Source organism: Gossypium raimondii, chromosome 8 (genome assembly GCF_025698545.1).
Source record: "Gossypium raimondii isolate GPD5lz chromosome 8, ASM2569854v1, whole genome shotgun sequence".
In the NCBI taxonomy this organism is placed as follows: domain Eukaryota; kingdom Viridiplantae; phylum Streptophyta; class Magnoliopsida; order Malvales; family Malvaceae; genus Gossypium; species Gossypium raimondii.
The window spans coordinates 56147376-56174926 of NC_068572.1; the positions used below are offsets into that span (position 1 = coordinate 56147376).

Below are 27551 nucleotides of genomic sequence, written 5' to 3' on the forward strand. Positions count from 1 at the left end.
ATAAGTATAAACACGTATTATCCTATTTAATAACTATGGAACAATTCGGATTTTGCGGTCCCGTTTGGACAGCAAACTTGGCGTTCTATTGAATAGCCGTATAACTGAAGTGAACATTAAATAGATGCCGTCAAGAAAAATGAAAAAAGCCCACAGTGGCAATATTCGTAAATTAGCCCCAAACGGGTGGTTAAATTCCTTAACCACTCTAACCACACACTCTCATCATCTTCTCCGTTGATAACAGCCTCTTTACTTTCTCTCCCTTTTTTTTTTCCTGTTCCTCTGTTCTCTTTTCTTCCATAAACTTAAAAGAAGAGAAAATAATAAATAAAATAAAGCGGGAGTTCTCCGTCAAGTCTCCTTTCTTCAACCACGACAATTTTCTCTCTATTTCATTTAATACTTTTTCTTTCTTTCTTGCTAAACACATTTTTACGTTTTCCATTTTATTATTATTATTATTTTTCGTTTTTGAGTTTCGAATTGTTGGATTGGTTGAGTAATTGTTTAGATCTGAGTACTATCGGTCCGGATCCGAGTCAAGATGGAGGAGGCATTGGAGCTGGCACGTGCCAAAGACACCAAGGTGCGAATGGCGGCGGTGGAACGGCTTTACCAACTCCTCGAAGGTACTAGAAAGAATCTCACTTCTTCGGAAGTCACTTCGATAGTTGACTGCTGCTTGGATCTCCTCAAGGACAACAACTTCAGAGTCTCCCAGGGTGCTCTCCAGGCACTTGCTTCCGCGGCCGTTCTATCCGGTGATCACTTGAAGTTGCACTTTAATGCGCTCGTTCCCGCGGTTGTTGAACGGTTAGGTGACGGCAAACAGCCTGTTAGGGATGCTGCTAGACATTTACTGGTCACTCTCATGGAGGTAAAAGTTATTATTTATATTTGGATAAATATCAAAATTATATAAAAACTTTGATTCAATGTGCGGTGTTTAGATCAATTTTGATTTTGTGTGAATGAAAATTTGATTTTATTAAAAATTTTAAAATCATTAACAATATTATCAAATTAGCAACATTTTTAATCCAAATCTAAGTTTCATGTTTACATATGAATCATAATTCAAATTTGATTCAAGTTGCATGTGCATAATTGCATAAACAAAAGTTTATATTTCAAATTGCAAATTTGAAACAAAGTTAAAATTCCTTTCTTATTTGGGATCCAAGTTGCAATTGGCACATAACAATTCAGCATGCTGCGCAGTCCCGGTGCACACGCTGCTGGCTTTGCGCTAGCTTAATCTAGCCCTAGGTGTACACTGCAATACTAACATCACCACCTGTGCCGCACAGTTGCAATCAGGAGACATCATGGCTGGCTCTGATGCCAATTGATACAGGTCTTTGGGGAACCACACTCTAATAGCTAACTATCGAGGTTGGAGAACCTGGGTCCATTTACACCTCACTAGAATTGGCACATGACAAATTCTTTTTTTTCTTGACTTTGCTGAATTGACCCTATTCAAAAATGTGTGTTAGCGCTGATTTTGAATGGAAATATGCAATGTGCCGTTGGATGTAGTGTTTTATATAGGTTTAGTTGAATCAATGACATTGACAATGTTCCCTCTGGATGGAATTAATTTTCGGAGTAAACATGAGTGCCAGGTCAAGCTTTTGGAATGCTTTACTTTTTAACACTAAATGATGAATTAGTTTGATTTGTAATCTTTTTTCAGGTTTCTTCTCCAACTATTATCGTCGAAAGAGCTGGCTCTTATGCCTGGAGACACAAAAGTTGGAGAGTTCGGGAGGAGTTTGCCCGGACCGTGACATCTGCAATAAGTCTTTTTGCATCTACTGAACTTCCACTTCAACGGGCTATTCTTCCACCTGTATGCTTTTTTACATTTCTGAAATATATTTTTTATTGTCTCATTTATCAAATGTGACAGATTAGCTGACCTTTATAAATTCATCAGATTTTGCAGATGTTAAGTGACCCAAATCTTGGTGTTCGTGAAGCTGCTATATTGTGCATTGAGGTCAGTTAAACTTCTCTTTTCCAGTGTTATCTTTTGAAGATATTGACAACTTTATGAGGACATGTTAATCTCTCCACGTAAGCATTTTACTTGCCTTTTTGAGGACAGGGAGAGTATAACGAGAAAATTAATAGGCACAAACATCAGGGATCTGAATCTGTTTATTACTAATGAAAACATTAAAAAAAAAAAAAAACTCATTGGTCAGCACTCTCTTTTATTGGAAAAAGATAACTAGAAACAATTTCTTGGCATCTTGCTGCGGCCTAGGATTAATATGTCTAAAACATGTTTATGTCATTTGACGGTTGTAGCTTGCGCATGCAATCCCGGCCTTGTGGTAGTTATATTTAGCATTTAAAGAAAGAAAATTTATCTCAATTTTAGATTGCTTGCCTTTCAAGTTTTAGATCCTCTTTTTTTTTTTTTTCTTTAAGTTCTATTGTAACCCTCATTTTCATGAATTCAGTAACTTACTAACTTTAATATTGGTTATTTGCTCCTTGGTTTAGTGTCAATGTACATTGCTTATCAAAATTTTCGTGCTTCTTTTGATGAATGTCTGTCCTTAATAGTTTTGATCTTGTGTAAGAGTCATTCAGTAATCATTCATTGTGTTATTTATTCTTAAATATTTCTGCTTTGAATTGTTTAACGGGTGTTGCAGGAGCTGAGTGCAGTATTCTTTGATAATATGTTCACTTGTGGCATGCTTTTTTCTGGAGAAATTGCTCTTAGATTGGTTATATATATATATATATATATATATTAAGATTTTGTCATATCTGGTGGCAAACACTGATCAAATCATTTATTTCCCAGGAAATGTATAGGCAGGCTGGTACCCAATTCCGTGATGAACTTCATCGCCATCAGCTTCCTGCATCTATGGTGAATAACTGAATATTTAATTTTTGAGTAATATATTCCATTTTCTATCTTCATATTGAATTTTTTCATAGCTGCAGATGAATAATATTCTCTCTTTCTCTCTCTTTTCTATCCCAACTTTGATCTACTTTTTACTTCCTCTGCTCCCTCCCATATGTATTATTATAAATGGTAGTTTGGATCATTCAATGCTGATCAAATTTCCTTATAGAAGAAAGTTATTGGTGTTATTACTTTTTCGTTTTACAAAATAGCATATAAATGCAGGTGAGAGATATCAATGCTAGACTAGAGAAAATTGAGCCACAAGTTAGATCTTCAGATGGAATTTTGGGTGGTTTTGGTTCTGGAGAGATGAAGCCTGCAATCCTTAACCCCAAGAAAAGCAGTCCAAGAGCCAAGAGTTCTTCGAGGGAGTCATCTCTTTTTGCAGGTTTGGATTTGTGTATTTCAAACTCTTTTTAGTTCTATTTTTTTAATTAGAATAGTTTTCATGATATGTTGACCTTTGCACACACTAAACTAGTTCCCAATATTGGCTTCTTCTCTTGACATTTATGGTTAAAATAAGTTCGATGTTTTCTACATTATATGTTTCTCAAATGTGGTGATTACATTATACCATGGTTCAAAGATCTAAATGTTACTGAAGTGTTTTGCGTTTGATTTTTTGCAGGTGAAAGTGATATCACAGAAAAACCCATAGATCCGATTAAAGTTTACTCAGAGAAGGAGCTGATAAGGGAATTTGAGAAAATTTCTTCTACTCTTGTGCCGGAAAAAGATTGGTCTGTACGCATTGCTGCCATGCAGAGGGTTGAAGGCCTTGTTTTTGGAGGTTTTTATCCTTATTCTCATTCTTCCACCAATCTTGTTCTTACACGTGTCTATACTGAAAGAATATAAGAGTTACTGTTATTGGATGAATAGTTAAGAAATGGTTCTTTCTTGTTGATTCTGCTGAAACAAAATTCTTGGTCTTAAAGAACTGACCAATGTCAACTGAGCTAGATATATAAATTCCTAGGTACATAAAGGGGTGTCAAGACCCAGGTAAATAAGTTTTTTGGGCTGTCCCTTTTCTTTAACCTATTTCCCCTTGGTTTTTACATATCCAAAGTTGTACTATTATATTCTTTATTTGCTATCAGAAATCCAATTTTATATGGCACGGGCATACTATATTATCCTGATTCTTCATTTTTTGAAGTACCTGTTTCCGATACATATTCAGATATAGTTATGGAGTAAGATCCTCCAAATATGTGGAAAAACAGAAAATATTAAACACACGCATATTGGATATATATATATCTGTCACAGACCCAATACATATCTGTCACATACCTATATAGCTTATGGGTTGAGACCTAATGGCTTTAACTATTAATACTACTATAAATAAACAGGAGCTGCTGATTATCCATGTTTCCGGGGACTCTTAAAGCAGCTTGTTGGCCCCCTAAGTACACAATTATCAGATAGAAGGTCAAGCATTGTGAAGCAGGTCTGTGCCATTTTTATTGTGTCTCCTAGTGCTGAGGTTATTTTATTTTAATATTTTAGGAGATTTTTTCCGGGTGTTTATAGGTTATTAATGTGGTTATGAATTAGTAGTGTTTATTCTAGCACCGAGAGTAAGGTGTTTTTTCCCTTCTAAATACTTACTTTTTATTAAGTTCACTGGTGAAATTTGTTTAGAGTGGTTCAGTGAATTTTCAGACAGATTCAATCCCTGGGAATTTTGTTCTTTTCTTCCTTGATTTTGCCAGGATGGTTATTTGTTTAGAACATATCCATAAAGTAAAAAAATTGCTTAAGGTTCTTGATAGGGAACATGTCATGGACCCATTATTGTACCCGTCCTTTCCATATTGACACTATTGAAACTTCCAAGAACAGTGTTTCTTCTATTCCACCCTGTAGAGGATGATATGAGCTGAAAACTTTTACTTGAGCAGAGGTCATAGTTACATGGTCTTTGTTGGTGAGATTCCATGTTTGTGCATAGTGTTTAAGCTTCTGCCTCTTAACACTTTTGAATGGAATTTAATATAGTGGCAGTCAGTAATCTTGAGAGAGTTAAAATATTACTGGTGGTTGAGTTGAAGACAATAGTTTATTTCCCTCTCCCATAAGTGCTTTTTTTTGGCTTTGGACATATGGTTGTTTCTGAGCATGTTTCTTTTTCAGGCTTGCCATTTATTATCATTCTTATCGAAGGAGCTATTGGGAGATTTTGAGGCATGTGCTGAGATCTTCATTCCAGTAAGTTCAACTTTCTTGTGTAGTGTAACAACATTTTTATTCTTGTAAGCATTTCTTAATCTCATGTTATGATAATCAGGTCCTTTTCAAGTTGGTTGTGATTACTGTGCTTGTAATTGCAGAGTCTGCTGATAATTGCATAAAAACGGTAATGATTTATTTATCTCCCCTTCCCTTTTCTATCTTCCCTTTTGTTTTTGATTTTCTGTTTTTGATGTTATCTTTTCAATTTTGCAGATGTTGCGTAACTGCAAAGTTGCTCGTGTACTTCCTCGCATAGCTGATTGTGCAAAGAACGACCGTAATGCTGTACTCCGTGCCAGGTATTCTAATGCCTCTTCTATTTAATGATAAAGTCCTTTATTTGTTATGCATCTACTCACTTTTTATCTCTTTGCTGCAGGTGCTGTGAATATGCATTGTTGATACTTGAACATTGGCCAGATGCACCTGAAATACAGCGATCGGCTGATTTATATGAGGATCTGATTAGATGTTGTGTTGCTGATGCAATGAGTGAGGTATCTATGTTGGAAATTACTTCTATTCGTTAATGTTTGATGTACATAGTCCTGCATTCAGCCCTTCATGTGAAGGTCTGAGTTGATCCATTTTATAGGTTTCTCTCCTCGAAACATGATTGGTTCACGGCTGGCTGATGCTTCACTTGGCATCTTTTACTAATATAATTTTTTTCCTATATAGGGAGTCTGATAAGATGACTTTATGTAGCAATGTCAATTCAAAAGTTAATGTTATTTACCTTTTTCTACTTGTTTGAACCCATACTATTTAACAGGTAAGATCAACTGCTAGAATGTGCTATAGAATGTTCAACAAAACTTGGCCAGATCGTTCTCGTCGCTTGTTCTCCTCCTTTGATCCTGCCATTCAAAGGGTATATATTCTCTATTTGATGGATAGTTGGAATAATTCCATTCCTAGATCGTGGTTTCAAAATCTGGCTTTTTGTACAGATAATTAATGAAGAAGATGGAGGGATGCATAGGCGGCATGCTTCTCCTTCTCTCCGTGACAGGAATGTACAGATGTCATTTACCACTCGAACTTCTTCTACTTCAAATATACCTGGATATGGAACATCTGCTATAGTTGCAATGGACAGAACTTCCAGTTTATCTTCAGGGACGTCCTTTTCTTCTGGGATGAATTTATCCCAGTCAAAGCCCCTTGGTAAAGGTGCTGAGCGTACTCTGGAGAGTGTATTGCATGCAAGCAAACAGAAAGTGAGTGCCATCGAAAGTATGCTTAGAGGTCTGGACATTTCCGAAAAACAGAGGTCAACAAGCTTGGATCTAGGTATTGAATGGAATTTCCATTTTACTTGGTTTGAACTAGAATTCCTATTTTAGATGAGGTTGTCAAATGATGCAGTGATAGTTGCCTTAAATGATATGGAAATTGATTAAAATTGTGAGCGGCTAAATTTCTCTTTTATTGCCCACTAGTGCAGGAGTTGAGCCTCCATCATCTCGTGATCCACCATTCCCTGCTGTTGTTCCAGCTTCTCACAGTCTCACAAGCTCTTTAGGACTAGAATCAAGTACCTCTGGTGTCGGTAAGGGTAGTAACCGTAACGGTGGTCTGATCATGTCTGACATCATTTCTCAAATTCAAGCTTCCAAAGACTCGGGCAAGTTATCATATAGAAGTACTGTGGCAACAGAGTCTCTGCCAACTTTCTCATCATACTCGGCCAAGAGGGCATCTGAAAGACAAGATCGTGGTTCCTTTGAAGAGAATAGTGACATCAGGGAGGCCAGGCGGCTTACAAATCCACATATTGAAGGGCAATATTTGGAAATGCCATACAGAGATGTAAGCTCTAGGGATTCACATAACAATTACATTCCTAACTTCCAAAGGCCGCTTTTGAGAAAGCATGTAGCTGGGCGTATGTCTGCTGGAAGGAGAAGAAGTTTTGATGATAACCAGCTGTCACTTGGAGAGATGTCAAATTATGTTGAAGGTCCAGCTTCTCTCAATGATGCCTTAAGTGAGGGACTTAGTCCTAGTTCTGATTGGTCTGCAAGGGTTGCTGCTTTTTCTTATCTCCGGTCTTTGTTGAAGCAAGGCCCAAGAGGTATTCAGGAAGTGGTTCAAACTTTTGAGAAGGTAATGAAACTGTTTTTCCAGCACTTGGATGACCCCCACCATAAAGTTGCACAGGCTGCCCTTTCAACTCTTGCAGATATTATTCCATCATGCCGAAAGCCCTTTGAGAGTTACATGGAAAGGATCTTACCCCATGTTTTCTCACGCTTAATTGATCCCAAGGAGTTGGTTAGGCAACCTTGCTCAACGACATTGGAAATAGTAAGTAAGACTTATAGCATAGATTCTCTCTTACCTGCTTTGCTGCGTTCACTGGATGAACAGCGGTCGCCAAAGGCAAAATTGGCTGTTATTGAGTTTGCCATTAGTTCCTTCAACAAGCATGCTGTGAATCCTGAAGGTTCTGGTAACATTGGCATCCTGAAGTTATGGCTTGCTAAGTTGACGCCATTGGCCCATGATAAAAATACTAAGCTTAAGGATGCAGCTATTACTTGCATCATATCTGTATACACGCATTTCGATCCAACCGCTGTTCTGAATTTTATTCTTAGTTTATCAGTTGAAGAACAAAATTCCTTGAGACGGGCACTTAAGCAGTACACACCTCGTATTGAGGTGGATCTAATAAACTTTTTGCAAAACAAGAAAGAGAGACAGCGCTCTAAGTCATCCTATGATCCCTATGATGTTGTAGGAACATCATCTGAAGAAGGATATATTGGTGTGTCCAAGAAGAGTGCTTTCCTTGGGAGGTATTCTTCCAGTTCCATTGATAGTGAAGGAGGTAGGAAATGGGGTACCACCCAGGAATCAACCCTGATCACTGGCAGTATTGGCCTGGCAACATCTGATGAAACTCGGGAGAACTTATATCAGAACTTTGAGACCAGTCCAAATGCAGATGTTCTTCTTTCTAAAACTAATGAATCATCTTATATGGTTTATTCCATGAGTCAGAACTTGGGATCTCGAAACTTGGAAAGTAATTTTAACTTGGAAGGTGTATCTACTCCACAACTGGAAATTAATGGTCTGAGTAGATCCGACTCATTAGGGGCTATTGGTGGGGTTGCTCATAATTATGAGACTTCATCAGGTTTAGATCTTAATCACCTTAAACCAGCAGCTGTAAAGATTAACTCCATGCCAGATGCTGGGCCTAGCATTCCTCAAATTCTTCACATGGTGAGTTTAGTATTTATCCTGCCTTTTTTTGGTGATGATAATTGTTTTTCCAATTGAGCATTTGTAGGAAATAGATTGTTGGGTTTCAAGAACTTCCACTTGATAAATGCTTTCTTCTATTTTTCCTAGATCTGCAATGGGAATGATGAGAGCCCTACCGCAAGTAAGCGCAGTGCACTTGAGCAATTAACTGAAATTTCTGCGGCTAATGATCCCTCGATTTGGAACAAGGTGTATATATATATATTTATACATGTTCTATGCAAGTTTGACTGAGATTTGTTTCCTTCTGTTGAAAGCTTCTTAACCTTGCAGTACTTTTTACGAAAAAGAGTGTCCTCTAAGCCTCTATGTCAAAAAATGTAATATTTAATTGTATTTATGCAGTACTTCAATCAGATTTTGACAGCTATACTTGAAGTTTTAGATGATTCTGATTCTTCAATCAGAGAACTTGCGCTGTCATTGATAGTTGAAATGCTTAAAAACCAGGTTTGCTCATAGTTAGTTTTAGACGTTGTATGGGTTTTCTTTTCTCTCATAAGCTAGTGTGCTTGTTCCATCTTTCTTTCTTTTTATTTTTTGTTTTGTCATGATTCCAGAAAGATGCTATGGAAGATTCTGTTGAAATAGTAATTGAGAAGCTGCTTCATGTAACAAAGGATATTGTTCCAAAAGTAATTTACTTTCCTCAAAGTTGCCCTTGAAAATATTCTTGCTCCTCTTTCCCCTCTCAATTGTCTGCTCCATGTTCAGGTTTCAAATGAAGCTGAGCACTGCTTGAACACTGTGCTGTCTCAGTATGATCCATTCAGATGTTTAAGTGTATGTGCTCCTCCTATGGATGTCTGATTTGTTTTCCCAACTAGAGAAAGTCCTTTTTGTCCTTTTTCCCTTCTAGTTTCAGGTTATTATAAGTACTGATGTTGTCAAATGACTGGGGTTGCAGGTCATTGTACCTTTATTAGTTACTGAAGATGAGAAGACTCTAGTTATTTGCATAAATTGTTTAACGAAGGTATTTATTCTGAATCTTAGTTGAAGTTAACATTTTAATTTAATTTCCCCTATAGTTTTCTGGCCAAGATTCTTCATACGGGAATCAAAGTCACGTGCATATATATATATATGTATTTTTGAGTGATAGCAAAATAATCAGGGCATATGATTGTGACCATTGTTTCCCTGTTTATATGCAAGATGTCCTCAGTTTGGATTAGACTCTTGTTTACTTCCTTCGACTGTTACATTGTTCCTACAAGTAACTTTTGTCAGGTAATGTTAAGTGTTGTCTACGTATTTCTAAGCTCTTTGCTTTTCTTTACAGCTTGTGGGCCGGCTATCACAGGAGGAACTAATGGCTCAACTGCCCTCATTTTTGCCTTCTCTTTTTGAAGCTTTCGGAAACCAGAGTGCGGATGTCCGGAAGGTAATATTTATGTTTTTGCATGTTTGTCGTTCTTGCTTTATAAATTTGTTCTTATGGGGTTGGGTGTCATCAGTTGAGAGAAGGGAGAGAATTTATCATCTGGTAGAAAGAATATTTTTGTGCCTTCTGCATTAGCATTTCTGAACTAAAGGATTGAATTTTCCTATATTACTCGGACTCAAGTGTGTCTAGTACCTATAGTTGACACCAGTATGATTATTGTCTTTTAAGATTTTCCATGTATATGGAGGATTCCTGGAGGGTCATATTCTCGTACCAAAGCCTATAGCAAAATTTCCTTTAGAACTCTGACGAAAAAGAGCGTTACATTGAAAAAATGGTAGAGGAATCCGTTTGTTTTTGTCTCTCCCTAGAACCAAATGACCTCTCCAACTGTTTCAAAATCTTCCTAGCATATTTTATTTTCCTTTAGTCTCTCTAAATCTTATCAAGTTCGGTTGTCTCATTGCATTATTTTTTTTGATTATGCAGACGGTGGTTTTCTGTTTGGTGGATATTTATATAATGCTTGGGAAAGCATTTTTACCACACTTGGAGGGACTTAACAGCACACAGTTGCGGTTAGTTACAATCTATGCTAATCGGATTTCACAGGCCAGGACTGGTACCCCTATAGATGCTAACCAATGATAGCTGGTTCATTTGGAACGGGATGTCGGGTTTCAGAAACGTTTACTTAATTCATTGTTGTGTATTTTGTATATTGTGTGAATACATTTCAATGATGATTTCATGTTCTTTTTAATTAAATATATACTCATCTTTTTTTTTGGTTTGCTGAGTTTGGCAAAAGAGTGTTTCTGGTGAGTAATCAGATAGTGAAATTGCACGAACTATTGTGCCCATTTTGTAATCACCATTTTCTTTAACATTGTTCTATATTTGATGAAAAGAAATATTGTTTTGGAGAAATATAAATTCAGGTTGGGTCCTTTTTTAGTTGGGTTTGGCTTCATATATAATGATGTTCATGTAATAACGTCAATGAAATTTTGACTATGTTTGTTGGTGTTGGTTGAGGTGTAGGATGTTTCAGAGTTTTACAAAGTGTATCTAAAATATATCTAATAATGCCGATAGGGTTTTTAGAATTCGATCTGTAGTTTGATAGTTTGTCTGTTAAAATTAAATAAATTATTAAAAAATTCTTAACATATTAAAAAATATTAAAATTTTGGTTCAATTAGTTTTTTTTGTTCGGTTCAATTTTGATTTTTGAATCGATACTTTGATTGGTTTTTGATTCAATTGGTCCGATTTGGCTCAAATGATTTTTCTCTTGATTTTATGTGAAATCTTGACTATTGGATGAAGGTTGAGGTTTAGGATATTTTACATTTATGTTTGAATTTTCAATTTATATTTTATTTTGGTTTCATGTCACATAATGTGTAATATTTTTAAATTTATTCTGATTTAAATTTGGATATATTTTAAAATTATTATTCTGTTGATTACTAGTGGAAACTTTTAATTCTGATTTATATTACATGTGTTTTTTTTATAATTTTTTAATACTCCTTAAGGACTGTGGAGTTTTTTAACTTCATTGATGATGAACTAAATAAACTTTCATAATTACGTTATCAAATAATTAGTTTTAATTGTAATTATATAAATGTATTACTTGTATTTAGCTACATATTTACTTGACATTGTTTACTAACATTTATTTTATGCGATTTTTATTAGTGATCGTGAGGTATTAATATTTTCTTCACATATAATTATATTTTTAAATTGGAATATTTAAATATTTTAATAAATTTTAATTGATTTTAAAGTTTATTAAAATAACAATAATCATGATATTACAATGAATGATGGGCCCATAAATATATGAAGATACAACATTTTATTTTATTTTTAAATTGTTTTACAACGTCTAATATTCAATATACACTTCAACATCATCACTTTTTAAATATCCACATTAGGAACATATTTGTATTAAATATTTATTTTTATTTGAAGAATATGAATTATGATCACTCTTTGTATAAAAAGAATCATAAGGAGTATATTCAAAGAATTATACTAACAAAATGATCTTTTAATAGCTTGAACTAGACGAGTTTCATTAATGATCGGAGAAATGACTTATTTATTTGAAAGAAGTTCTCATAACGTAACCTGTTAAGAACTGTTAGATTTTCAATAGGTTGGTATTGTTCCTAATTGAGGTTTTATCTTTCAGTCCTGTGAAAATCCAAGTGCTTTAAGAGGCTGCTCGAGGCGACAGATTCAACAAAGTAGGAGAGTCTTGTCTAGCCGCAAGGTTATCTACCAAGCAAATGCAGACATTTGCACTATATATTGTAAGGCACAAGCTCAAATCCTACCAAGCACAAATCTTGACATTTTCTTAATAAATTATCATAGATCACGTATAATTCATCCCAACGGGATGCTCCCACTGTATTGAACCTGCTGTATTAAGCAAATAGCATAGCTGTTCACAAGTGACCTAAACACAGCAACAGGAGCTCAAGTCCTGTGAAATACAAATGTCGTACACATTGCAGAACACTTCAAAATTCACAACGGAGTTAACTCAAATGCACAATGAACATAAATCCCCTAATTAAAGGCCATTGATGTAGTTGTTAAATGTCACCAGCTTTGGGATGTTTGTGTTGAATGTTGTCGGCTGTCATTATGGTAAAATATGAGTAAATCATAAAGACATAAATAAAGATTGTCCTCACTAAATGCCTTTTATCGTTATTACTGTTTCTGTTTTATATGCTTTATCTTTATCTAAATCCTTGTTTTCTACTTATTTAATCAAATCACTTTAATAACTACAAATATAATCTAATTTTTAATTTCCTACAATTTGGTTGGTCTTATATAAACCGTGGCTTAATTACTACCATGTTTAATTAATTAATTAATTAATTTTATACAAATGCAAAAATTGAAATAAAAGAAGAGAAAATAGCAAATATATATATATATATATATATATAACATCAAATTAAATATACTATGAATTCTATTCAGAGTTTAAAAAAAGATTGTACCAAATTGTGATGCCGTGTCATCTATATCCCTTTCTCTTCCTCCGGTTTCATACAATCCCTTTCTCTCTGAGTTTTTTTTTTGGGTGAATTGCATTAGATCAAAGAGCAAATCGGTCATTCTATTAAAAATTGATCCTGTACGTTAATATGAGATATACGTGGCACATCACATGTCATTGTTTGGCTATTCTTTCAACCACGCAAATTTTCAACAGTACAAATAGATAAAAATTTTAACAAAAAGAACTGATTTACTCTTTAATCTAATACATATGGACTGTTTTGCCCATTTTTAAACAAAAAGAATAAAATAAAATTGAACTTTTAATACAGGGACCTTCACTATACTTTTACCTCAAATATTATTATTATTAAACTATTTTATGAATGTAAAGAAACATTATTGGATGAGATGGCTCACAATATCATATGCACCATTTGATAGGAACAAAAAGGAAAATCCCGTAGTACAGTTTCAATAAAATTGTGCATCTGATTCGCTTATCTAAGCAATATATATATATATTTGAGTGTTCATCTCCTCGATTCGATTCATTAAACTCTAAACTGCAGATTTTTTTATTTAATTTTCTTGAAAACATTCCTCTCCAGTTATAGAAAAAAAAAATCCCATTTATTAGATTTTAAACCAAGAATCGACCATTGGAACCAAAATCTATAATATATATACATATATCATTGTTCAGCTCTTGAGCAAAGCTCAATAATTTAAACCAAGAATCGACCATTGGAACCAAAATCATTATTCCCTTTGACCAGCTAAGTTCAATCTTTTTTCTGAACATATGTCGGGATTAGGGGTGTGAAAATACAATTTTATTATTATCTTAATTTATAAAATTTTAAAAATTGACTCTTTTATTTTGGAACTTTAATCACAAATGTCGAACATGAATATTTAAAAAAATAAAAATCCGGGTAATATCTGTTGTATGAGATGCAAATATATCTTAATGAACTCATCTCCTTGGCATATTCTCCATGGAAGTTGATGCCATAATTTTCAAAAAGAAATAAAATTGTAGTTTTTGAACCAACAAGATATCATATTCTGAGGTGAAATACAAGAATTTTATGGGAATGGGCTTTTTTTTTCCTTTTGGATAGTATTATATATGGTATAATTCTGTTTCCAATCCAAATACTATTTGGATTTTTACAATTTAGTCCCTCCTACTTTTATTTTTAGGTATTTCATCATTGTACTTGTCTTCAATATTCAAAAGTTTAATTTTGAAAAGAAAACACATTTAGTAGATGTTAGTTAACAGTGTTATTGATTGAATTTTAACTTTTAAATCAGACAAGTGGAGGGATTAAATTAAAAGGTTGGAATAGTATAGTGACTGAGAGCAAAATTAGACCTATATATATATGTTATTCTTTGATTTAGTGAACATGGTCAAAGTTTGTTCTCACCCAGGACACTTCCAGTCTAATCAATTTTACTAATTATTGACAAAATTTTGACCGAACAATTATTTGTTTTTTTTTTTTATGTTCACACAAAAAAATTCACTAATTATTCACTAATGTAGTTTAATATTTGTCTATTTCTTTGAGTTTCATAGTCCTACAAATTATGAAACTCAAAACTCACCCAAAAAAAAAAAAGAAAACACCTCAAATTGTAGCTTAGATGGCTCAAAGCAAACATGGTGGGAGAAAATTAGGGCAATCCAACAAGATGACGGCACTCGTCGTGGACGACAACATGATCAACCGAACGATTCATCATCGACTTTTGGACAATCTGGGGGTCGAAAATGAAGTTGTCAGCAACGGGAAAGAAGCCGTCGATATCCACTATTCCGGGAAGATGTTCGACCTTATTTTGATGGACATGGATATGCCTATCATGAATGGCATTGAGGTACAAAATCTTATTTTCTTCATATATATATATATATATACACACATATATAAATGTTTTGGTTGATTGAAACTCGGCTTCCATCCGGAATGTGTTAGGCTACGAAGAAACTTCGTGAAATGGGAATTCGGAGCGTGATTGCGGGCGTATCGTCACGAGCAATGGAAGAAGAAATACGAGAATTTATGGAAGCTGGTTTAGATGATTACCAAGAGAAGCCATTGACAATGTCTAAGCTTGTTTCTATTATCCATAAGATCAACGGGTAGCAAACACTCCATAGCTTTTGGTTTTGTTGTATCATCAAAGAAACTAACCCATAGTTGTTTCTATCGTAACCAAAGTTAATTATATATATGCAAAGTCTTTTTTGACTGTTAAATTACACGCAACATGAAATTATTAGAAAAATCGACCTGAAATTAAAATTTTAATCTATTAAATTGAATTTGAAGTTATTTTTTTTTATCATAATAAATCAACAAGTTATCCATTCGACTCAAGTTGAATTTCAATCTAATCTCGATGAATCTAAAATGATTTTAACCTGAATTTAAAGTGATCGTAACTTATAATAACATGATTTGATAAATTCAAGTTTTAAATCTGAATCCAAGATTATCAAAAATTTAAAATGATTTCAACTGCAAATTTACCCAAACTCGAAATTTTGTGTAACAAAAGAATTTTATGTTTAGTACATCCAGGCAGCAAAATCCATGAATATTAGAACTTGGTGGAAAACTCCATTGGTAAACATCCAATTGAGAAAGATGAAGTCACATACATATAAAAATATATTGGTGACTCACGTGATGTTTTTTCATTATGAAATTAACCTTCCTACTATGCATAAGAGTTGTCTTTATATTTTAATTTTTTTATATTTTTGCAATTTTAGTACTAACTAAACAATAATTGTAATTCATTAAGTTTTATTTTAAAATAGGATGCAGTAAACATATTATTATATGTGAATATCATGTTAGCTTATTAATTTTTACATATTACTGATAAAATTTTCAATCAATAGATATTTAATGGGTATCGTTTATGTTAAGATTGGAATTTAAAATTTTTAAAAAGTAGGCATTAAAATGATCCAATTGGAGAATATTGACTAAAACTATAACTTTACATATGGTGCAAAACTAATAGCAAAATTGAATCAAACATATTTAATCGCTCTTTGTTTAGATCGGGTAAAATTACGAATTGAAAAATATATATTGAAATTGATCAATTTAAAAAGTAGAGATATTAAATCCATAACTTAAGCATAGTATAAAGATTAATAGCAAAAATTATCCTCGATTCAAAGTTGGGATGTTAATTCAAACTAATATTTAAAATCTAAATTACATTCTTAGACCAGGTCAAGCTTGGACAAAATTTTTTGTTCTTGAATTAGTCTAACTCGGCTTGAATTTAAATTAAATATTTTATTAAAATTAATTATATAAATTTTAATATAAATTTATATGTTTTATTATTTTATTATTTTTAAACAATTATATAAGCTTTTTGAGAAAGTCAATCTCTAGTTGAATTAGGACCTAAACTCAATCTGAAAGTTTTTAAATCAAAACCAAAATATGATTCGATCCATGAACACTTCCAATACCAATTCTCGTTTAAAACAAAACACAATAAACTTAAATTTAAGTATCTTAAATTTGCACACTGTAAATTATGTGAGATTTTGATTTAAGTTTCATAACATATAAATTTTATTTAAAATTTTGTAAAATGGATATAGAAAATATAAAAAATATTATTTAAATTTATTATATTTAAATTAAAATATATATTAATTATTAATCTTGTGTTTTAAAAGATTAATTTTAATAATAATTATTTGGATTTGTATTATTTATAACTATGATTTTAGATGTAGCTATGCTTGTAACTTGACAATCATAAACATTAATGAATTTACATTCGATCACTCAATTTCATAAAGTTATAAAATGTTTATTGAATTATTTAAAAAATTTTCATTTAAGTCACTGGACTATTAAAGGTTTTTATTTTTTTAAGTCTAGTTAGTGAGCCCCAAACGAAAATTCGATGATTGGTACTGTAGATCAATACCCTTGGACGAGTAGAAGAACATACCTTAGATCCAAGTCCATCTGATGGTTAGTGTCGAAGATCGAATAAGAAAATTGTTTGGATTTTGGTTCATAGATTCGTGATGTTCAAAGCTATTTCATGAAAAGAAATAGAATTGTATAATAGAGAAGGTCATATAATAACAAATTTAACAACTCAGTGACTTAAATGGAAACTTTTAAAATTGAATAATCAAAACATAAATTTACTAATAATTTAACATTCAGTGTAATTTACCCTTATTTTACTTTACCGACAAACTCGAAATGCATGCATGCATCTACAATTTAACCAAATTTTCTTCGTAAAATCAAACAAATTACTCTCTTTTTCAATATTAAGAAAAATGCAAAATGTTGAAAGATTCCTCTCGTAGTCGTAGACCCTAAAATTAATATAATCATTCTTAGTCTACTTAAGGAATGAGAAAAAATAAAATACATGGGTATATTAGAGTTATATTTAATAATAATATAATAAAATATAAAATTATATTAATATTTATATATATTAAGAAATTTAAATAAAATTATTTTAAAAATCATTTCATTTAAATTTAGATTGAGTTAAATGGCTCGAAAAAAATCCTTATTTAAACTTGGTTCAAATTTATTAGGGTATTTAGATTTAAATATTAGTTTGAATTAACATTCTAGCTTAGATTAACATTCCGACCCGATGTCAAATTTTATTATTAATATTTATACTATGTGTAAGTTATGGATTTAATTATTATACTTCTTTGAATTGGTCAATTTTAATTTGTCGTTTTCGAATTTTGTAATTTTAATTTTGGCTTAAACGGTTGCAATTAAATCTGGTTGGTTAAATTCGACTAGTAGTCTTGTATTATATGTAAAGTTATAGATTTAGTTTATGTTTTTCCAATTGGATTATTCTTAGTCCCTATACTTTTCGAATTTTAGATTTTCAATTTTAACACAAATATAATCGTTAGATCTAGTGATGTTTGAACCAGATTGGGTCGCCTAGTCGGAGTACCGGTCCAGATAATGGTAGCGGACTAGTTGAACTGCGGACCGATACAATCCAATTGAACCGGCTAAAAGCTGGTTGAACTGATAGTTGAATAAGTTTTTTATTTTTATTTTTTATAAATTTTTAATTTTCTTCATCGAACTAATCGAACCGGTCAAACAAGCGAACTGATGGCCTGATTAGTTCGACCACTAATCCATTTCTAAAAATATTAATTAAATCCATTACTTAATTCTTTTTAATAATATATAGAAATAACAAAGTAACATAACATTACACATATGATAAATATACATCAAATTTTGCAAATATCACAACTTAGCTTAATGAGTTTAATAGCAACCGCTAGGTCAAAACTATAATTTTAAAATACGAAATGTATAGGAACTAAATATAAACAAAAAGAAGGTAACTTATGAATAGTACAAGGGCTAATAACAGAATTTAACCTAATTAGAAAAAACAAAACCCTAAACCCCCAATCCCATCTCCCTCTGCATTTCTCTCCCAAGTATCAATCTTTTGAATCTCTCTCGACGCTAAGCTACCAATCTTTGCTCCCATCGATCTCTGGCAAAGGTAATTCCTCTGATTCTTATCCAACCTTCTTTTTTTTTTTTAATATTACTTTTACTTAGATTTTTTTCTAATTTAAGACCTTAGAAACTTCAGATTTTGGGTCGCATCTATCTGCTAGTTTCACTTAACAAATCCTCGATTTCGTTTTGGGATGATAAAGACTATTTTTTTTTATGATTTTCCTTGACTAATTTTATGAAATGTTTTACATAAGTTGCTTGGTTTTATTCTTAGCGTTAATTGTATTAGTTGATGACTTTGTTAAGACCTGTATTAGATTGTTGTTGTTGTTGTTGTTTTTTTTTTTTTTTACTTTATAATTCAAATTTGAAGCTCATAAATTTATTCAGACACTAGATTCATAGGATTAAGGTTTCAGTTTATTGATGTGAAACATGGGGTGTTGTCTTCTTTGGATGCTGTTGAAAAACATAACACATCTTCGAAATTTTGTTTCCTGTATGTAAAAGAGAGCTTAAAGATACCTCTTGAAGCCGTTGTCGTGCAAGAACCATGCTGCTAAAGAACCGATACGTGGTCGGAATTCATGGCACTGAAGAGTGCAAGCATGGTTCGAATAGAGGTTCTGAGAGAGGGTGTGTGGTTTCTTCAGCGGCATCTAAAAAATGATAATATTTCTTTTGCATTAGCAGCACGATATGCTCACATAGTTTATTATTTGTGTGGTTTCCCCTTTTAACAGGTTAGTCTTTAATGGGAACCGAAGCGACAAAGGACCCGTTGAAAGGGGTAGATTGGAAAGCAATCGGTAGTGAGTTGCAGAAAGATCCGAGCGCTGGCGGTAAATCGGTTGTAAAGAAACGACTTCCAAAGAAGATTAGGCAAATCCCGGATTGTTATTTCCTTCCTCGAATGTCAACTCCTTCTACACTTGCCTTTTACGGAGCGTGTATTGCTGGTGGGATTGGCGCCGGGATGTTACTCGAGGTCTGGATAAACAAGAAAATTAAAGGTATATATATCCGACTTTTCTTGTTTGAACTTTTTGTTATTATCATAACATGTTTAAATGCTTATTTGTTTGTTTGAATTATAACCGGAAAAAGGTCACCCAGAACTGAGAACTAGTGAATAGAAATGAAACATCTGATTCTTGGTTTGCATCAACATACATATATATATATATCTTCCATTTTAGGCAAAGCTTATTGCTAAATGCACCTTTTCTTTTTTTGACAGAGGATGGAGGTGTGGTATGGGAGTTTGGCAAGTAGTGCTTCACATCATCAAACGACGTCGTTCTCATCTGAGTTTCAAATGGGAGTCATCTTGGTAGTGTTCATCTCTGAAAGCATAGGATTCTTCTGGGTTCACTTTTTGGGCAAAATTTGATCAATCCGTTCCATTTTTTTAACTTTTGAAATCGAAATTGTATTAAATAAAAATTAATATCTGAAATCAATGATTGCGATTTGGTTCGACGATATATTTTTTCACAATAATTATAATACAGTAAATTAAATAATTAAATTAATGTCATAATTATAATAATTGTAATAAATTTATAATAAATAATGAGTGTATTACATTTTAAAAGAGATGGATAAACCAATAAGTAATTAGGTATAATGATAGGATATATTGTACTCCCAAAGAGAAAAATAAATTTGAACTTTAAAGACAACATTGTTGGAAGAAATAACTTGAACCCAAAGACGTAAACGGATATGCATAATATTGAAAAAGAGTAAAAAATTATGAATAATTGTTTCTTTTATAAATAAGATAATAAAAGCCAGCACAATAAATTGAGTTCTAGCAAAACAAAAAACAATAACCAACACAATAAATTAAAGTTCTAGCAGAACAAGAAAACATGAAAATCTTAAATTTGAAGGACTCCTCAAGAAACTACTATTGCAGCATCCCAAAATAGTTTCTGCAAAAACAAAAAGAAAAAGGGTAAGTAATAGGCTAGGATGAAAGTGCCAACAATCTGATGAAGTATATAATATATAATACTAGAACCCAGGTGTAAATGCAATCGAAAACATATCAAAATCTGGGATAACTTACATATTTTGTTAAATGCAACAATATCACAGCTCTGAACGTATTCATTAATTGGTTCCACTGTAAGATGTTCCTCAATCAGAGTATCAACCGACACTAAATCATCCACAATTGTCATCATAATTTGCAATTTCTTGATTCCGTAACCAACAGGCACAAGCTTAGCTGCAACATGAAATGAAATCCAATGTCAGTTGATGGATAAATTCTATGGCATACAATATATAAACAATATTAGATTAAGCACTTACAAGCTCCCCAAAGTAGTCCTTCCATTTGAACACTTCTTACTGCTTCTTCAAGCTTTTTCATGTCTGTCTCATCGTCCCATGGCTTAATATCCAATAATACCGAGGACTTTCCGGCTGAGACCGAAGAAGAATAAAATCCCAAGTTAAAATAGTCAACTACGAACATAACAAAAACAAGTTTAAAGGCGGCTCACATTCTTTCTTCTTGGAAGAGGCCTTAACTGCAGCTGCACGTTCTTCAGCTGCCTTCTTTTCCTCCTCAGTCTCTTCACCAAACAAGTCTACATCATCATCGTCATCATCTTCAGCAGCTGCAGCCTGCACTTGCATAAGCAACTTGAGAATCAGCAAGCAAACCAATTGATTAACTAAATTAGAACATATAAGCACCCGGATTAACTTGCCTTTGAATCTGCAGTTGGAGGAGTGGCCACAGCCTCAGCGGGAGCAAATCCCTCAACAGTCACACCACAGCCTTCTTCAGAAACACCTCTAAATCAAGCATTACATTTCTATTAACCATCCAAATCCCACATAATAAACTTATAAATAATCACAAATAAAAGTAGAACTTACGAGATCCTCAAAAGGGCATCGATGTGTTTGTACCATCGAGAAACATTCAGATAGCTAGACGATGGGGCCCCAGATAGAGCTGTGTAGACGGTGATATCATCCTTTGAAGCTTGGTATCTGCAAAAACAAACAAATAAACAAAAACCCTAAACCGAACAAGATCAAACCTAACCACTGTAGAACATTTCATAAAAGTAAAAAATTACCCAGAGATGTAACTGCGAGTGAGGAGATACTCATCGAGCTTCTTCAAGCCGGCAGCAGAACCCAAGTCGTTGAATGTAACTGCCATTTCCTGTTACTGAAATTAAAATGAAATCAAAGAGAAGAAATCAGATTATGAACTACTGTTTTTAAAAACTATAATAATGGATTCGATACTAAGGTTGTAATCAAGCCAATACTGACAAGCTCAAGACCGACTCAAAATTCAGAGCTCCATCTTTAAGCTTGAGGCTCGAGTTCAAGATGTAATGGAGCTGCTCGAACTCGATTAAAAATAAATTAGATTTTTGTAACATATTTTACATATCTATATTAAAACTGAATGGAAAAATATAAATTCATCTTCCAACAAAACACAGATTAACGCATGGATTTGACAACGCATGATAAAGTAGTGTTATTTTTCTTTAATATTTATTGCTTATAGATTACTTTCTAAAATTATGGAGAAGCAAAGAAGATTCGATGAAGTGTTGCAGACAGGATAGTTTACTGCTAACATTAGTAATAAAGAAAGAAACTCGATCCTATGTTGATTCCAGTAAAAGTAAATCAGAAAATCAAAAATATTAATGAGGTTTAAATTGACAAATCATAACAGTTTTCCTCTAAAGAAAAACTAGAAGAACAGACACTAAAAAAAACAGAATGGAGAAACAAAGAGTGGGAGCTTACAAGGATAGGAGCTGGAGGAAGAACGAGAGTTTGGAACCTGGAAAGGCAAGAGAAGGAGAAGAGAAGCAGATGAGCGGCGCTGCTGATAGGATTTGGGTGAGGGAAGGAGTAGGTTTAATGGTTTATAGGAGTTTGGGTTTGGAATATTTACGTGTTTCGCCCCCTAAAACTAAAGTCTTCCTCTAATACTCCGGAAAGTGAATATTTTGGTAAAAAGGTCTCTCCAATCTTTCTCAATTTCAAAATTGAACAAATTAATCCCTTTCAATTTTAAAAGTAAGCAATTAAGGACAATTAATCACATCAATAATGTTTTCCTCAATTGTATACAATTTTGATTGATATAATAACAAATTTAGCTTTCCATGTTGATATATTTAGTCATTTCGGCCTTAGCTCTAAAAAATTCAATAAATTTAACCTCAACATTCACACATTTGCACAAATGTTACAAGATAAATTTGTTAAATTGAGACCAAATTGACAAAATATGTAAACTTTAAAGGCTAAATTTATTATTATATCAACTAAAATTATGTACATTTGGTGGAAAATATCATTAGTTGGACTAAATTGCTTTAATTTTTTAAGAGAAACTAAATTACTCAATTTCAAAATTAAAAAAATCGGATTCTGTTTATGGCTCTTGAATTTTTAAAACTTCTTTAAATACCATGCTTTCTTTTAAGTAGGGTAAATTTACATTTAATCCCTCTTGATTTTGTACCCTTTAAAAATTATAATTTGATAAAATAAATTTAGTGATACATTTGGTAAATAAATCATCAATCATTATTTGCCTTTCCAACCAATCAAATACGTATTAAAATTAATTATATTCTTATGCTCATAACTCACAAGAATGAAAAATAATATTAAACCATTACAAGAATTAATAGAAGATATATGTTGACATGATTTACGTTCTCTAATCATATATAATCTTTTTCTTTTAAAAGAAAATCAGTGCAAATTGAGCTTGGGGTTCTAGTGTTACAAATTATGACAGTAATAGACCCTCCTTGAAGGATTTAAGCTCTATTTTAATGGATTGCCGGCTTTAGAACAATAAACTTTTACTTATATCTGGAAGATCGTATCTCGTAAAGCTTCACAATAATCATTAAAGACCGCATTCTTGCAAATCAAAACCGACCTTAAGTGAGATAAAACCGGGCACAAAATTTACCCTCCGATTAACCAAAATACTAAACTTACAGAAACATCGACCGCCGACCAGGCTCAGACAGCAGCAAACCTTGGACATAAATATATATTGGCATCAATGTATTCGGAGAAAGAACTTCAGAGGCCTTATGATATGTGGTCATTGATTGATTGCGGATAAAATCTGATGATAGAGAAAACAATAGACAGTTAAACTTCGGGCATTACCAAGTTCCGATCGGCAACAATCGAGTAATTATACAGAAACCTGACAGGCGAAGAAGAAAAGATGATATTGTCAAAGTAGAACTATAAGATTGCACTTGTTGACTAAGATACCTTATCGCTGAAAATGCGAAAAACATCCAGTCCCATAGCTTTGTCGAGTTCCTAACAAAAGGTAAAAACACGATTTAGTAGGCGCACGAACAACATCAGCAAAAAGGAAAATAAGTCTCAGATCTTGGTTTTCAAGTGGGAATAACATCACTGACATTCAATGCATCTGGGGAGCTATTGATATCAGAGATAAGTTTTTGAAGATGTTCATCCTTCAAGGCTTCACGGATGTCATCGGAAGAAGCTGCATGAGAGAACATGATAGATATAAATAGTTGTGTGAAGCGATTTAACCTGATTCGGCATCAAGACAGTTTGTCTAAAGTTTCTCCGGCTCTAACATCATATGGATAATGAAAACATTTTGATCATACGAGCTAGTTATCTTAAGCTGGAAGCCATACATCTCAATCTGGTGTACAATGAGTCCCCGAGAATCAATTTACCTGATGTGGACAAATGTTTTGGGGCCTGACGTGAAACTTCATGCAGACCAAATCTAGCTAAAACCAATGCAATCGGCCTACTATAAAATGCAAAAAATATTCTACCACAAGTCCACCACAATACCATCGGCAGATCCTTTTAACGCATTACAACCATTGAATCATCTAAAACCATCATCGATATATTGAGCTGTAAGATATCCCTATGAGATTTCAGTATTTCTCCCATGGATACATTGAATTCTTATTATCGGAAGCAAAGATATACTAAAGATATCCGAGCTAGGTAAGATTAAAAAGAATATACCAATAGCCTGCATCTGCATAATTTGTAGCACTTCACTTGGGTCCTCAACTTCTAGTTTCCTCCCCACCAGAAATTCTCGACTAGCAGCTAATAGAAACAAAACAAACAACATTTGAGCTTTTGTAGGTTTCCAAGAAAAGAAGGATTTGATTAAGTTGTTGATATTAACACACCAAGAAGAAGAAAAATAATTCACGTGTATGAGAATGATATTTCATGGAACTGAGTTCTTTGAGTTGCAATGACCTCCAAAAACTCGTAAAGTTAGACACCGTAACATGTCAGGCAAGCAAATGTAAAACATGATTCCTTTGCCTGGGCTTTTAGAACCGTAAAGGTACTCACTTGGTTAGATATAACAAAAAACATTTGTTTTTAAAAGAAACGGTGGCTTCCATCGATGAAAAGTCTTTCACAACTTCTGAATTTTTCAATCACCGAAAAACATGCAGTTGATGAACTGAGTTCTTACTGGGTCTTCCTTCAGATGATTTCGGCTCGACACTGGGGGGTACTGCATCATTGGTGGACTCCGGCTTGACACTAGTTGTTACAGCATTATCGATGGACCCCGAATTCACACTGGGGGTTCCTGTATTATTCACAAATCGCATTAGTTTTTAAATATGGCTGTTCTAGAACCACAGAGCAGAGCTCAACTTCAGCTAGGAAACATCAGTAAAACCCCTTGGCTATGTTATTTTCTGTTGACCCGAACTTGAGTGGAAATACACATCGGTTATATTTGCAGTTGGTTTCCAATTACATAAAGCTCAATATGAATTATTCAACAGACCAGAAAAGCAGTGTCGATACTGCTGAAAGTTACGAAACAAAAAGAGAATTCCAAATTTATCACTTCATAAGAGCTTATAGCATCATCAACACAAGAAAATTGACCTGAGGTGAAATCAATTAGTACCTCTCAACATGTACCAATCTATAAAAAGATATCATTAGAACATCTAATGCATTAAAAATATAAGCATCATTGATTAGAAAAAAATTCTCACCAGATTTTTCTTTTACGGATTCCAACTTCTCGCAGGGAGTTTCTGCATTATTCATAAAAGCACATTAATTCCCAATTTCTAGTATCACAATAACAATGTCACCTTACGAATTTAGCTGCAAAGTACAAGTAAGTTAAAAAGGACAATAAACCCAAATTTTCCTTTAAATCTTTGTCTACAAAAATTGAGACCATACACAATTGGTTAGGTACTTTTAGCAAACACACATTCAACACCATTATTAGAAGTTTAGAATATAAGTTGATGAGGAAAGGATTAGGCAAACAAAATTCCTATGATTAAAAAGCAATAAAATCAAGCAAAATTTGAATATTTATCAACCTAAATGAAGAAATAAAAGATGAAATAGAATAATTAAGGGGAAAAAAAGAGAACTAAAAGGAATTGTTGGGTGTTATACCTTTGTGTGTCTTGAAACATGCCAGAGAACAGCTGAAAAAAAATGAAAGAGTAAAATAAACAAATAAAAACCCAGAAATAAGAAAACTGTAAAAAGAATGGAAGGGAGCTGAAGAACTTACTAAGGAACAAGACAAGATGGGCACTTGTATTTGGATTGAGTTTGGTTGCAAACTTGACACTGCCGTGAAGGACCTCCCATTTCTTTTTCTACTTCGTCAAACAACAAAGCAAAAAAAAAAAAAAACTTTTAATGTTTGATTTGGGGCGTTAAAAACTAACCCAAGAAAACAAAAGTAGTTATTGATTGGAGGAAGAAGAAAGGTAAGACGATGGCGGGGCAGAGACGATTGCCTCCTTTCCAAACTCCTAAGGTTTTTTTCTCTTTTATTTGTTAGTTTTTGTTAGTATTGTGGTCTAATAATGATTTCAGTCCCTTTAGTATGTTGAAATTATAATTTAATCCCAGACCGAGATTAATCCTGGAAACTAAGAAGAAACTTCCACACAGACATCAATCACAGGAAATTCGTGGATAAGAAACAGTCTAAAATCTAATCATAACTCAAACAAAGCACACTCACTAGAAAAACCCACAACATCATGAAAAACACTTAACTATTCAATGAAATCAATCCTAGAACTAATCTTAGGAGCCAATAATGTTCAATCCTCATTGAAAACAACACCAGTGCACGTTGTGGGCTTCGGTAATTATTCAATGAAATTAGTGGATGATAGTTTCTTTTTTCTTCATATTCATGCTTAGAACTTGGAAAAGGAGGCTGTTGTTTAATCTCTCCTGTCTCAACTGTTGTTCAAGATCAGTTTTGTTTTAATGCAGAAACTAGAAAGAGCGACTGAGGGAGAGACGTTACCGTCGAGAGAGTGACGGACGGTGGCGGCAGCCGAAAGATGAGGAGTAGAGGCGGAAGCCGGTGGACAGAGAAGAAATGTAAAGCTGGCACCAGCAGGGGGAACGGCCGACGGGCGACGGAGGTGAAGCACGGGGGTCAGCCAGCAGGGATGCTTTCTTCTATTTTGGTTTCGTGAATTTAGGTTTTTGGGTTTTTAATAGGCTTAATTGAACAGAGACCCTTAACTATGCCCTCTTTATAAGCTAGGGACTAAAGTTTTTTTTGTCGGGTCCTACAACCCATCTTTGCTCAATGAGTGCAAAATACCCATATTTTAGCACCCGGTGCAACGGCTCAAAGTGCAACATCGAGCGCCAATTTGATTTAGGTGGCAGAAGGGGGTAAAATTACTTTGTTATCTATTTCATTAGGAATTGTGGGTTTTTTGGTCCACCACATTCATGCATTTACTATTCATGTAACGATATCTTTATTTTTGAAAGTTGTTCTATTTACTCGTAGCTCACATTTGATATTGGATAAAATAAATCTCGATTTTTATTTTCCTTATGACGGGCCTTGAAGAGGGAGCATGTCAAGTATCAGCTTGGGATAATGTCTTTGTACAAGCCCATTTTGCCCGGGCCCATACCAGCAAAATAGATACACTAGGCCCAACTAACCCAAACAAACCCAAAATTATTAACCTAGCCCAAAATTTAAAAAAAGAGACCAATGGCCCAAACG

The 27551-nt window shown here is 33.4% G+C and overlaps 5 protein-coding genes across 6 annotated transcripts; 3 read left to right on the forward strand and 2 right to left on the reverse strand.

The window, feature by feature from the left end:
• Positions 1 to 228: 228 nt before the first annotated feature.
• LOC105792332 (CLIP-associated protein) lies at positions 229 to 10820 on the forward strand. Its single transcript, XM_012620856.2, has 21 exons — positions 229 to 880; positions 1703 to 1858; positions 1946 to 2008; positions 2831 to 2899; positions 3167 to 3332; positions 3576 to 3737; positions 4309 to 4406; positions 5093 to 5167; positions 5247 to 5315; positions 5405 to 5490; positions 5571 to 5688; positions 5967 to 6065; positions 6145 to 6487; positions 6642 to 8431; positions 8561 to 8662; positions 8819 to 8923; positions 9034 to 9108; positions 9188 to 9256; positions 9381 to 9449; positions 9759 to 9860; positions 10353 to 10820. The coding sequence occupies exons 1-21, from the start codon at positions 548 to 550 to the stop codon at positions 10509 to 10511; spliced, it is 4308 nt and encodes a 1435-aa protein (XP_012476310.1). The 5' UTR covers positions 229 to 547; the 3' UTR covers positions 10512 to 10820.
• A 3736-nt stretch (positions 10821 to 14556) lies between these two features.
• LOC105793697 (two-component response regulator 24) lies at positions 14557 to 15070 on the forward strand. Its single transcript, XM_012622543.2, has 2 exons — positions 14557 to 14801; positions 14900 to 15070. Exons 1-2 carry the CDS (start codon positions 14568 to 14570, stop codon positions 15068 to 15070), a joined length of 405 nt encoding a protein of 134 aa, XP_012477997.1. The 5' UTR covers positions 14557 to 14567.
• Positions 15071 to 18325: 3255 nt separating this feature from the next.
• On the forward strand, positions 18326 to 19941 carry LOC105792337 (uncharacterized). Its single transcript, XM_012620867.2, has 3 exons — positions 18326 to 18494; positions 19198 to 19467; positions 19695 to 19941. Exons 2-3 carry the CDS (start codon positions 19209 to 19211, stop codon positions 19727 to 19729), a joined length of 294 nt encoding a protein of 97 aa, XP_012476321.1. The 5' UTR covers positions 18326 to 18494; positions 19198 to 19208; the 3' UTR covers positions 19730 to 19941.
• A 269-nt stretch (positions 19942 to 20210) lies between these two features.
• LOC105792335 (elongation factor 1-delta) lies at positions 20211 to 22416 on the reverse strand. The gene is made up of 8 exons (XM_012620859.2): positions 22256 to 22416; positions 21562 to 21656; positions 21356 to 21472; positions 21184 to 21271; positions 20974 to 21097; positions 20780 to 20893; positions 20532 to 20693; positions 20211 to 20394 (listed from the first exon to the last, which is right to left on the reverse strand). Coding segments are annotated over exons 2-8 (693 nt in total). The 5' UTR covers positions 21648 to 21656; positions 22256 to 22416; the 3' UTR covers positions 20211 to 20392.
• A 746-nt stretch (positions 22417 to 23162) lies between these two features.
• LOC105792336 (uncharacterized) lies at positions 23163 to 27041 on the reverse strand. 2 transcript variants are annotated; one of them, XM_012620863.2, is made up of 9 exons: positions 26826 to 27041; positions 26070 to 26160; positions 25949 to 25980; positions 25528 to 25569; positions 24987 to 25106; positions 24515 to 24601; positions 23917 to 24005; positions 23762 to 23812; positions 23163 to 23606 (listed from the first exon to the last, which is right to left on the reverse strand). In XM_012620863.2, the coding sequence occupies exons 2-9, from the start codon at positions 26147 to 26149 to the stop codon at positions 23583 to 23585; spliced, it is 525 nt and encodes a 174-aa protein (XP_012476317.1). In that variant the 5' UTR covers positions 26150 to 26160; positions 26826 to 27041; the 3' UTR covers positions 23163 to 23582. The 2 variants fall into 2 exon arrangements, with proteins under 2 accessions (XP_012476317.1, XP_012476316.1); XM_012620862.2 differs by having other exon boundaries at positions 26070 to 26157; positions 26826 to 27040.
• Positions 27042 to 27551: the final 510 nt, after the last annotated feature.

What these genes read in the sequence shown, in the direction of transcription:
- LOC105792332 (XM_012620856.2), top strand. Translation starts at nt 548, where the DNA reads ATGGAGGAGGCATTGGAGCTGGCACGTGCCAAAGACACCAAGGTGCGA. An exon ending in AACGGGCTATTCTTCCACCT is followed by an intron (nt 1,859 to 1,945) that starts GTATGCTTTTTT and finishes TAAATTCATCAG; the next exon opens with ATTTTGCAGATGTTAAGTGA. An exon ending in CTGCTATATTGTGCATTGAG is followed by an intron (nt 2,009 to 2,830) that starts GTCAGTTAAACT and finishes TTTATTTCCCAG; the next exon opens with GAAATGTATAGGCAGGCTGG.
- LOC105793697 (XM_012622543.2), top strand. Translation starts at nt 14,568, where the DNA reads ATGGCTCAAAGCAAACATGGTGGGAGAAAATTAGGGCAATCCAACAAG. An exon ending in CTATCATGAATGGCATTGAG is followed by an intron (nt 14,802 to 14,899) that starts GTACAAAATCTT and finishes GGAATGTGTTAG; the next exon opens with GCTACGAAGAAACTTCGTGA.
- LOC105792337 (XM_012620867.2), top strand. Translation starts at nt 19,209, where the DNA reads ATGGGAACCGAAGCGACAAAGGACCCGTTGAAAGGGGTAGATTGGAAA. An exon ending in GATAAACAAGAAAATTAAAG is followed by an intron (nt 19,468 to 19,694) that starts GTATATATATCC and finishes TTTTTTTGACAG; the next exon opens with AGGATGGAGGTGTGGTATGG.
- LOC105792335 (XM_012620859.2), bottom strand. Translation starts at nt 21,647, where the DNA reads ATGGCAGTTACATTCAACGACTTGGGTTCTGCTGCCGGCTTGAAGAAG. An exon ending in GATGCCCTTTTGAGGATCTC is followed by an intron (nt 21,272 to 21,355) that starts GTAAGTTCTACT and finishes TGCTTGATTTAG; the next exon opens with AGGTGTTTCTGAAGAAGGCT. An exon ending in AGGACTACTTTGGGGAGCTT is followed by an intron (nt 20,694 to 20,779) that starts GTAAGTGCTTAA and finishes TTCATGTTGCAG; the next exon opens with CTAAGCTTGTGCCTGTTGGT.
- LOC105792336 (XM_012620863.2), bottom strand. Translation starts at nt 26,149, where the DNA reads ATGGGAGGTCCTTCACGGCAGTGTCAAGTTTGCAACCAAACTCAATCC. An exon ending in CCATCTTGTCTTGTTCCTTA is followed by an intron (nt 25,981 to 26,069) that starts GTAAGTTCTTCA and finishes ATTTTTTTTCAG; the next exon opens with CTGTTCTCTGGCATGTTTCA. An exon ending in TTCGCATTTTCAGCGATAAG is followed by an intron (nt 23,607 to 23,761) that starts GTATCTTAGTCA and finishes CTCTATCATCAG; the next exon opens with ATTTTATCCGCAATCAATCA.